Source organism: Narcine bancroftii, chromosome 8, assembly GCF_036971445.1.
Source record: "Narcine bancroftii isolate sNarBan1 chromosome 8, sNarBan1.hap1, whole genome shotgun sequence".
In the NCBI taxonomy this organism is placed as follows: domain Eukaryota; kingdom Metazoa; phylum Chordata; class Chondrichthyes; order Torpediniformes; family Narcinidae; genus Narcine; species Narcine bancroftii.
The window spans coordinates 73,307,518-73,319,222 of record NC_091476.1 but is presented as its reverse complement, the minus strand read 5'-3'; the positions used below and the strand labels follow the sequence as shown (position 1 = coordinate 73,319,222).

General features: G+C 48.6%; 1 protein-coding gene across 1 annotated transcript; it reads left to right on the top strand.

The window, feature by feature from the left end:
* The first annotated feature begins 2,943 nt into the window (after nucleotides 1-2,943).
* LOC138740856 (cation channel sperm-associated protein 1-like) lies at nucleotides 2,944-7,260 on the top strand. The gene is made up of 3 exons (XM_069894076.1): nucleotides 2,944-3,141; nucleotides 4,229-4,438; nucleotides 6,012-7,260. Exons 1-3 carry the CDS (start codon nucleotides 3,132-3,134, stop codon nucleotides 6,329-6,331), a joined length of 540 nt encoding a protein of 179 aa, XP_069750177.1. The 5' UTR covers nucleotides 2,944-3,131; the 3' UTR covers nucleotides 6,332-7,260.
* The last annotated feature ends 4,445 nt before the right edge of the window (nucleotides 7,261-11,705 follow it).

Below are 11,705 nucleotides of genomic sequence, written 5' to 3'. Positions count from 1 at the left end.
TGGGCCCAGATTCCACGGTGTTGTTGACCCGTGTTCATGCCATATCCTGGGTCCGCTCCTTCTACTTCATGAGTGAAACACCAAAGTCTGTAGACACTGTGATGGGCAGTGAAAAAAATCACCAGAGGAGCCCAGCTCGACTCATAGCGTCCATACGAGGTAAAGATGGATCACCGACGTTTCAGGCCTGAGCCCTTCTTCAAAAGGTATGGATTTTTAAAAAAAAAGAGACGGGGTTTTTATATGTTCACCCATTCCCAGAATCGACCCTTCTGTCCTGTTACTAAAGATTCGCGAAACATTCCACAGGTGGTACCGTGGAGAGCATTCTGGCTGGTTGCATCACTTCCTGGTACAGAGGCGCCAACTCTCAGGGCAAGAATAAACTCCAGAGGGTTGTTAATTTGGCCTGTGACTTCACAGGCACTAGACTTCACTCCATCGAGGACATCAATTTGAGGCGGGGTCTTAAAGCAGCCTCTCTCCTCAAAGACCCCACCACCCAGGCTGTCCCCTCTTCACTCTGCTACCATCAGGGAAAAAGTCCAGGAGACTGAAGAAGAGCCCTCAGCGGCACAAGGAAAGATTCTTCCCCTCCGCCATCAAATTCCTGAATGATTAATTGTGCATAGGACCACTGTACAGTTATTAGCACTGTCTGTATGGGCTGGGCCGCGCCGCCCCCTCTCCTGGAAATCCCCGTAAAGGCTGGTACGCCCAAACTCGCCTTGGAACCTGGCCAGCAACGGGTGTCTTCAGGTGACAGCAGTGAACTGGGATTCGCTGGCAGGGTGATGTGCTGACGGCCCCACCCCCATCTGCTCACTTAATAAAATTGTAGTGTGATTGGAGGGAGAACCAACACTTTTATTAGCTCATAACTAAGGGTAGAGGTTCGACAGTGGTCTTCACAACAGTTCTGGGTTTAGGTGGGAAACCAAGGTTATAACTGAGCAGATGGGGGCAGGGCTGGCCATCAGCACAACACCCTACTAGCGAATCCCAGTTCACTGCAGTGATTAAAGCCTATTAATCATGACTCTCAGTCTAATCTGGTTGATCGATAGCCACTACATCAATGAACACACTGCCTCACTTTTTCGTGCACTTTTTCTTTGGTCAGGTGGTTTGCACTGTGGTGCTGCAGAAAAACATGTTCAAAAATTTTATTTGAGACACTGAGGCTCTTTTGGCCCACGAGTAAGCCCATGCCACGCAATTGACTTACAACCCTCGGTACGTTTTGAAGACCAGCATTGATAGAAGTTCACCAAGACAATGGTATCTTCAAGACAATAATATTTATTAATAACTTAATAATATAAAATCTTACTCAACTCTAAACTTTACCCCAACTATGCACGAATGTGGGTGTGTGTGTGTGTGTGGGGGGGGGGGGGAAATCCCAAATCACTACAGTTTAAGCTTAATTCTGAATTGATGATTTTAATTGAATTGATGATTTTACTAGTTCAGTCTCAGACCGCTTTTGTGTTGAAACTCTGAGTCTTTACTGCTGTTCAAAAGCAAGTATGGAGTAAGCGCGAGGCATCGGATTTCACAATCCTTGCAGAGTTGTTTTCAAAGAATTGTTTCTTCATACGAGCGACTTTCTTCTCATGAATGGACATTGCAGAGCTTCCACAATGATTTCACAATCCCAGGGTTTCACGAAGTAGCTGTGGTCATGACGAATCTGTCCTCTTTTCAAAGAGCCAGCTGAAGTGGCAAAATTCTTCAAAACCACCTTCTCACTGTTCCTCCTTTTCAATGAGGAGAACACGAGCAGCCTTCCTCCTCCAAAGGATTGTCTCTGGCTGCATTTCAATCCTGTGTGCCTTACAGGATGGTCAAGTGCCTTCTTCTGGTTTCAAAATGTCTCTGTTTCAGTAATATGATCTCTGAAAATGCCTTTAATCATGTGACATGACATAATTGCTGTGTTTGACGCTTCACCTCTTCCAAAAGTGTGAGTGGATAGGAGCTGAACTGTCTGGGAAGACCAGCCAGCAGAATTGCTTTGAGTGTACACAGACACTCCAGAGCAAACACCTATTGTTTTGAGTTTTCTATCAGTCACACTGGCTCTTTAAGCAAATGAGCTTCCAGCAGAACAATGAATAAGCAGACAAAACAGTCTCCGAAATCTGTCAGCTGCCATTTCAATGGACTCTCTAAGTCTGTAATTGTGTGGGTCTGCGTGCCCCTGTATCCATAACCACAAATAACTTTTTTGAAAATATATATTTTAACTTTAAAATATATATGGTAACTGGAGCCCCCAGTGAAGGAAACCCGACGCAGACACAGGGAGAACATACAAACTCCTTGCAGACAGAACGGGATTCGAACCCAGGTCCCGATCGCAGGTGGTGCAACAGCATTGTGCTGTCCGCTGCTGCCAACCGTTCAGGCCAATAAATTCTGATTCCCCATTGTGACCACAGTGAAACGGAGTTCTGAATTCCGTCTCAGAGTTCTGGCAGCTCCCAGGGCCAGATTACAGCTGCGTGTGAGAGACTGAGAGAGAGGGAGAGAAAGTGTGACGGGGAGGGAGAGAGGGGTGGAGGAAGAGTGTAGAGTTGAGCGGGAGAGGAGACGGAATTGGAAGATTAGCTGGGTAAGCGTGAAAGTGGAGGAAGGGGTGAGAAAACGGCAAATGGTCGAGAAAACGGGGGGGGGGGGAGTTTGTGAGTGAATGAGATAGGAGGGAGAAAAGGCACAGGCATCTGAGGAGGGGGCAAAGAAGGGGAGGGGGAGGGTGAAGGGGAGATTCAAGAGTAGGGAGGGGTAGAGGAGGGAAGAGGAGGGGAGAGTGAGGGGGAAGGGAGAGTGGTGGGAAGGGGAGGGGAAGTCCGAGGGGTAGGGAGGGGTGAGTTCGAGGGATAGAGGGGTGTTCAAGAGGGATGGAGGGGGAGAGTAAGGGGTAGGGAGGGGTAGTGTAAGGGGTAGGTCAAGTGTGAGGGATAGTGAACGAGGAGTTAGGTGAGGGGTAGGGGAGAGCGAAGGGAAGGGACAAAGGGGAGGAGTTATCGAGCGACTGTGAGGGACGGAAAGAGGTAGAGAGCAAGGGAGAGATAGAGATAGGGTGAGAGTGATAGAGAGATCTACCGAGATCTGCAGCCTTCAGCATGTATGTAGGTGGGTGAGAATTTTAGGCTCTCTCTCCACCCCCTCCTCGCCCCACCACCGGCATCGACCCTGCAGCCCACCCAGCCCCCAGTTACCCCCCCCCCCTCTCTAGCAACCTCTCATCTCTCCTTTTCTCCTCTCCGCCACCCCTCTCTCTCCCCCGCCTGTCCCGTTCCCCTTCCCCCTCCCACGGAAAACAGGCCCCTTCGGGGTTCTAGTCTGTGCCAAGTTATTATTCTACCTCGTCCCCACTGACCTGCACCCAGTCCCTACCCCTCCCGTCCACGTACCTGTCTAAATTCTTCTTCGATATTAAAATTGAGCCCCGCATTCACCACTTCAGCTCGTTCCCCACCCCCACCACCGCTCTCTGTGTGAAGAAGTTCCCCCTAAACCTTTCACATCCTCTGCTTTGTGATTCTGGATCAGAGGTGCTCAACCATTCCCCCCCCACCCCCCACCCCCACACTTTCCTCAGTGGGAAAAGCCGCCCTACATTGACTCTGTCCCAAACACCTGGATCAAATCTCCCCTCATTCTTCTACACTCCAGGGAATAAAGTCCCAACCTGTTTAACCTCAATCCCTGAAGACTGGACAGTAAATCTTCTCTGCCCTCTTTCAATCTTACTGATATCTTGGGTGCAACGGTTAGCACAAAGCCTTTACGGCGCCAGCGAGTGGGACCGGACCAGGGGTTCGAATCCCGCACTGCCTATAAGGGGTTGTACATTCTCCCCGTGTCTGCGTGGGTTTTTTCCCGGGGGCTCCGGTTTCCTCCCACCCTGGGGGGTGTAAATCGGGCGGCGCGGACGGCCGAAAGGGCCTGTTACCGCATTAGATTTTTAAACAAATCTTGCGCTCAGTGTTGGAGACCCTGATTGTGGACTCCAGGAGGGGGATGTCGTCGAGGGGTCGGAACAAATTCCTGGGCTCTACCGCTCGCCTCAGTGCCCTACCATTTACATCCGCCCCCCCTCTCCTCTTCCACAGACTCTCCCACCCCTCCCATTTCTGCCCAAACCCTCATACCTTTGCTCTGAGGCCTCACCCCGGGAGCGCAGTTGACCGATACACCCCCCTTCTCCCCTCTCCAGACGGGCAGACACCTTATAGCCACCTCAAGCCAGCGCACGGCGGCGGCTACATCTACCGGCGGGAGCTGGCCAAGGTCGACAATTCCCTGCGCCTCACGGTGAAGGACTTCATCGAGTCGCCCATGGTGGGCACCTTCATCTTGAGTACCGTGCTCATCAACATCGCCATGGTGGTGTCTCAAACGTACATGGCGGTGATGGTCCGTGCAGGTAAGCGGGAGAGACGTGTGATCTCGGCTACCGCGAGGCCGCTCAGCCCACAGCATAGATGCTCTATGGTTGAGATTCTTGTCATTGTAATAAAACAGGGTCATATTTACCCGAGATTTCTTTCGCCTGTTGTCAGGCGGATTTGCCATCGGCAGGAATTGCCTGAAGCGCCTCTTACAGTTGAAGAGTCACCGAGCGTCCGTGGATTCGCCTTCAGCGCTATCGTAGCCACACAAACCATTGGTGACCCGAGTTCCGGATCCGAACCTCCGACGCGGACAAGTCACCCCCTCACATCCCGGTTCCGGACCCCCTTCAGCCAGTTTTGAGCCAGTCTCGAGCAACCATCCCTGCAGCCTCTGTAGGTTCTCCGCCTCGAGCCGCTCACCGCAGGCGTGGGTCTCCCAGCCGCAGAGGCCCCTCGCCGGCGCACCACCGTGGGTCGTCTCCTCTGCTTCCCCTTCCCAGATGGGGTAGGGGGTTTCCCCGTTTTCCGGTACCCTGCTCCAGTCCTCCGCTCCCCCCCCCCGGAAGTCTGCAACCCCTCGTGGCTGCTGCCACCACCTTGGGCGCAGACCCCACGGCCGCGGTATTTTTCAGTGGAACCACCGCCGGTCCTTTTGCGGGCCGTTCAAAGCCTGCGCGGAGCTGAGGGCAGTTGGACCCCCGCTGGAGCACTGCACCTCCGCACCCACAACCCCCCCCCCCCCCCTGCCGTGGCTCCGGAAACGCCGGATTGCCTGGGATGATGTGTGAATGGGGTGGGTGGGAAAAATGGTTGAGCACCTCTGATCCAGTATCAACTCCCCCATCCCATTCACGGGGTGTGACCGCTTCCCTGTTGGACTCTCGACATCATGGGACTGAGTCTGGAGTCACACCCGGACGCAGAGTAAGTATGGAAGGCGGACCTCCTACTCCAAGGGTGCCAATCCTCCCAGGGTAGTCTCCACGCGACTGGCCCACGACTGTCGCCGGCCTCGTCAGCCACAATGATGAGTTGCCCTGCAGGTGCAAAATCTTGTGATGTGGTGCGAGAGTCTTAACGTGGACAAGACGAAGATGATCGTGGACGTCAGGAGGACCAGGGGCGCCCACCTCCGCTACACTTCAACCACTCTATGGTGGAGAGACCAAGTTCCTCGGAGTCCACTCAAGCAGTGACCTATCGCAAACACTCAACATCTCCTCACTTGTCAGGAAGGCGCTTCCAGAGAAGACCAAAGCGGGCGAGGCTACCAGCCGCCATCAGTCAACCTTCTACAGGAGCTCCATCGAGAGCGTCTTAGCCGGCCGCGTCACTGCCGTTCGGCATTCTCGCCACCCAGGTGGAGAAGCCATTTGTCAGCCTGGTGAGGGCAGAAGGGATCCTCCATGATTCAGATCCCAGCCGATCGCGTCGATGGAAGGGGGGGGGGGGGGGGAGGAGGGAGATTTCAGTGATCCTCTCTGGTGGTCCTGTGGATTGACCTCCTCCCCAATCCATTTCTCTGCGGCAACCGTGACGAGGCTGAACGTGGGGAGGGAGGGGAGCCTGTGACGGCATCACCGCGAGCCTGTTCTGCCCCATCAGGATGGTTCCTGTCTGCCATGGACTCAGTGTTCATGGCCGTCTACATCTCGGAGTACATCATTAAAGTCTTTGTCTGGAGAAAGAGCTTCTTCAAGAATTTTTGGAATGACCTGGGTGAGTTCCGGCATGGATGGGGAGGGGGAGGGTGGGGGTTAGACAAACTGGGACAGGGAGGTTTTGGACTTCTGAAGGAGATCCATAGAACATTACAGCACAGAAACAAGCTCCTCGGCCCTTTTAGTCTGTGCCAACCCATTTGTCCGCCTACTCCCATTGAGCCCACATTCACCACTTCAGCTCGTTCCACACTCTCTGTGTGAAGAAGTTCCCCCTAAACTTTTCCCCTTTCACCCTTAATGTCAGAAATAAAACTTCTCACACATGAGTCTCTTTAAAACTGATGACACGACAAGCTTTATTTACAAGTCTGCAGAGTTGGACTCAACTGGTTTCTCACCAGTTAAGCCCCGATACATACAGTGCATTGATTTTTATACCTTTATTATTTGCCCTTCCCCTTCTTATTAATACTGTTTTAATTGGTTAGTATTACAAAAACATTCTAAGTATAACTGCATTATTAATTATCACGTTCGTTACGTACGCTGTGAACTCTACATTCACTGAATTCTGTTTCTCACACTTCTTATCAATCCTTTGTCTCCTGCATGTCTCTCACTATGACCATGAAAAGATAGGTTTAAAAAAACATATTCAGCAGCTCCTTCTGTCCTTGACTGCTAGTAAACTCTCTGTCCGTTCTGGCTTCCCTGTTTCTGATTAATCATCACATTTTAACTTAAGTCTTTTTAACCTAAATTCTCTATATCACAATCCACCCCTTTCTCTCTTTAAAATGTGTTGAATATATGTATAGATATGAATGGGGATTCTAAGCTAGGGAAGAGAAATGTTTTATGATACATTAATCTCACGCTGAAATAAAAGTCTTACAGGGTCTCCTGCGATGGTGGAAGTGGTACAATTCCAAAACTGAATACTGCTATTAGACAGGGGTAGGCAATTAGTTTCAAAAACAGTGGATAAGAACCAAGTCTGAAATTACCTTCCTTTCTTCCCCAAATGTGGTCCTGAAACAGGACCACTGTATCTCTGCATTTCTTACATTTCACACCTGATAAAGACATAGGCAAACTAAGAAAAATCAAAGAACATAACAATAACATTGTGAATTAAGTCTTTTTGCGAAATCGTAAGGTAAGAGGTTTTTCTCCAGGAATACAAGTCCAATCTGAGTTCGTATCAGGGTCCTGTGGCGCCTCTACAGGTCCCTTAAATCTGGATGCGTGTGTCCACCCCTTCTCTCTTGTTCGTGCTGCAGCTTCTGTAGTTAAGAGAACTTGGTATGGACCTTCCCACTGGGGCTGGAGTTTTTCAGTCTTCCAGGTCTTGATAAGAATCCAGTCTCCTGGTTCCACTATGTGTAAAGAAAAGTCTAGAGGCGGTGTTTGTGCCAATAGTCCTCTCTTTCGTAAATCTGTAAGAGAGCGTGACAGTGCCTGTAAATAGTTCCTAACAAATATATCCCCTTCCCCCAAGGTGGGACACCCCTCAACTGTACTCCAGAAGGGAAGCCCAAACATCATTTCATAAGGGGACAGCCCTACATCTTTTCGTGGGGCAGTACGAATTCTCAATAAGGCTAGGGGCAGACACTTTATCCAAGGCATTTTAGTTTCCACCATTAACTTTGTCAATTGGATTTTTAGTGTTCCATTCATACGCTCGATCTTCCCTGAGCTTTGTGGATGCCAAGGGGTATGTAATTTCCAAGAGACCTGTAATGCATCACAAATCAATTGCTGGATTTTTGAAGAAAAATGTGGACCCCTGTCTGAGTCTATAGAATCCATTATACCATATCTGGGGATTATCTGCTCTAGGAGGAGGCGAGCTACTGTAGAGGCTGTAGTATTTATTGTTGGGAAGGCTTCTACCCATCGGGTAAAGTGATCTATTATCACCAACAGATATTTCCATCTTTGAACTTGAGGTAACTCTGTGAAGTCGATCTGGATACGTTGAAAAGGGTGTATGGCTAATGGTTGACCTCCCATGGTCCCTGTCCTCATTATCTTCTTATTAATTTTTGTGCATAGGTAACAATTTTGCACCTCTTGTTGGGCCAAGGTGTAGATTCCCTTACACACATATTCTCGAAGCACTGTGTCACATAAGGCTTGAGTGCCCCAGTGGCTCTGTTGATGCAGGTGTTTTAAAATGTTGCGAGTTATTTCTTTATTTAGAACAGTTCTTCCATCTGGTGTTTTCCATGTTCCATCAGGTAATTGGCTTGCGCCCAGCTGATCCATGTTCTTTTCTTCCTTAGCAGTGAAAATGGGAGCTGTCTTTATGCCTTGCCTTATTGGGATTAAAGTCAGCAAACGGACTTCTTGTTGCATGGCTGCTCTTTTGGCTTCTTCATCAGCCAGTCTGTTTCCAATTGCTGTCGGGTTATCTCCCCTTTGATGGCTTGGTATGTAGACCACTGCTATTTCTTGGGGTAATGTTAAGGCTTCTAAAGTCAGAGTAATCATCTGTTCGTGTGCCAATTCCTTTCCTCTTGATGTAATTAGACCACGCTCCTTCCAGATCTTACCAAAGGTATGCACTACCCCGTACGCGTATTTGGAATCTGTGTAAATCGTTCCAATTTTCTTTGCCAGTATTCTACACAAGGATTCTACTACTTTCCAAGTATTTCCTTCTATTATAGCATACCCATTTCTTCTCATTCCATCAACACATCTGGCGGAGCCGTCAATGTAGAATTCATATCCTTCTCCCAGCGGAGTATCGCAAAGGTCTTCTCGGGTCTTGGTCTGAAGATCTGTCAACTCGACACAGTCATGCTCCACCTCTTTCTCTGTTTCACTGCCGTATAAAAACTGAGCTGGGTTGCAGCTATTAATTTTTGCAAACTGTAAATCTTCTCCAACCATTAAAATGGTTTCATACTTTAATATACGAGAATCAGTCAGCCATCGATGGGCAGTTTGTGTTAATAAAACACTCACAGAATGGGAGGTGTACACAGTCATCTTTCCTCCAAAAGTAAGTTTACGTGTTTCTTCTACCAACAGAGCAGCAGCCGCTACTCCCTGGATACACGTCGGCCATCCGCGAGACACTGGGTCCATCATTTTGGAAAGGAAAGCCACTGGGTGTCGCTGACCGCCTTTTTCCTGTGTTAAAACTCCCACAGCTGTTCCTTGGTTATGAGTGACAAATAGCTGGAAGGGGTGTTTTAAAGAGGGCAGAGTGAGCACTGGGGCTCGTGTTAGGCGATGTTTCAAGTCCTCGAACCATCCCTCCTCCTCCTGGGTCCATTTCAATGGATAGTCATTTTCATTTGTCAGTTTATCATACATAAACTTCACCAAAGCTGAGTAGTCCTCTATCCATAACCTACAGTATCCTAAGAGTCCCAGGAATTGTCTTATTTCCTTCTTATTACGGGGTAAAGGCATTCTAGTGATTCCCGCAATTCGTTCAGGGGTAATCCGTTTCTGTCCTTTACTTATCTGGTGTCCCAGATATATCACAGTTTTCTCAACAAACTGTAACTTGTTTCTGGACACTCGTAGACCCTTTTTCCCCAGATAATTCAAGAGTCTAATGGTCTCTCTCCTCATTTCTTGTTCCTTGGGTCCTGATAATAGTAAATCATCCACATACTGCATTAGTTGGGAATCATCAGATTGTGGATAGTCCATCAGGATTTGTTCTAGCATTTGTCCAAACAGGTTTGGAGATTCAGTGAACCCTTGGGGCAATACAGTCCACCGAAACTGTCTCCGTTTACCTGTCCATGGATTTTCCCATTCAAACGCAAACATATCTCTACTTTCCTCTTCTAACGGACAAGTCCAGAAGGCATCCTTCAAGTCGATAACACTAAACCACTCATGGTCTGGGGGAATCCGACTCATAATAGTATAGGGATTAGGCACCACTGGGTGGCGGGTCTGAACAATAGCATTCAAACTTCTTAGATCCTGAACTAGGCGATAGGATCCATCTGACTTTTTTACTGGGAGTATAGGGGTGTTATAAGGTGACATGCATTCTTCTAATAGTCCGTCTCGTATTAAAGTCTCAATTACCGGCTGATGACCTGGTATTAATGTGACATGTAAAGGTGGGATGTCCAGACCTCCTCGATTTCCCTCCTTATACCAGACTCTCTCGTCAATCTGCCGTTCATCCTCTTCCTTTAAAGCGCAGAGGTGGACTCGCACTTCTCCGTCCACAGGGAGAGCACCCAAACCTAGGAGAGCCTGTAAGTCCCTTCCTAGGAGGTTAAATCCAGCCGAAGGTAATAACAAGAGGTCTTGTACCCCTTCTCTTTCTTCCAGTTTCACTGTTACTTGGGGAATTATTGATACCATTCTGGGAGCTCCTTCTATCCCAGAAATTGTCAAATTACTTTTTATAGGCTCAGTTCCGATTGGCACAGTTATTACACTACTTCGTTCCGCTCCTGTGTCCACCATAAACACCACCTCTTCTCCCTTGGGACCAATTTTTAGTTTTACCAGGGGTTCCCTCTTATATTTGGTCCCTAACATTTGGAACCCCTGACACTCCTAATCTTCTTCCATAAGTTCGAGGGCACGCAATTCCCTCTTGTATCGGGGGCATTCCCTCTTAAAGTGTCCTTCCTCATTGCAGTAATAGCATTTAACAAATCTCCGGGGTCTTCCCTCTCTTGGATATTTTGGATTGTTTAGAGGAAGGTTTTGTTTTCTTTCCCCTCTGGATTCAGCATTCATCTGTCGGATAGTCTGTACCATAACCTTTGTCGCCTTCTTTTGATCTTCTTCTTCTCTCTGCACATATACTTTTTGTGCCTTTTTTAACAGTTCACTTAGGGGTTTTTCACTCCAGTCCTCCTCCTTTTCTAGTTTCTTTCTAATGTCTTGCCATGATTTGGAAACAAATTCAATTCGAATAAGCCCATTGGTGTACTAGGGTCCACACCAGCATACTGTTGGACATTCTTTCTCACCCTCTCCAAAAAATCAGTAGGGGACTCGTCTTTCCCCTGGTGGTTCCCAAATGCCTTGGTAAAATTGTGACCCTTTGGCACAGCCTCCCGTATCCCTTTAATTGTCCACTCTCTATATTGTCTCATACTTGCCAATCCCTCGGGTGTTCGTTTGTCCCACCTGGGTTCATTTAAGGGATATTTTTGTTCATGGGGTCTAGGGTCCCCAGGTTGTTCATATTCCCACATGAGGAGGGCAGCCCGTCGAATCATCTGCCTCTCCTGGGGTGAAAATAATGTTCCCATTATTGCCTGCATCTCTTCCCACGTATATGTGTTTGGTCCCAAGAATTGGTCAAGCTGTTCAGCCAGTCCTATAGGATCTTCCAATAACTTTTTCATTTCTTTCTTAAATCCCCGCACCTCTGTACTAGTTAGGGGAACATTCACATATCCCGTTCCCCCTCCCGGTCCTCCCATAGGAACTTCTCTCAGGGGATTTAGGTTTATTGAAAACTTTGATGGTCCTGGACCAGTCTGGGATCTTGTCCAGGGTCGGTTTACCGGTGGAAGTTTAGGGTCCGACTCCCTTAATTCATCCTTTTTATCCCGGCCCCCTTCGGGGCAATCAGATTCATCACCTTTCCCCTCCAGTAATAAGCTTTCCTCGGGCGCAGTAGGCA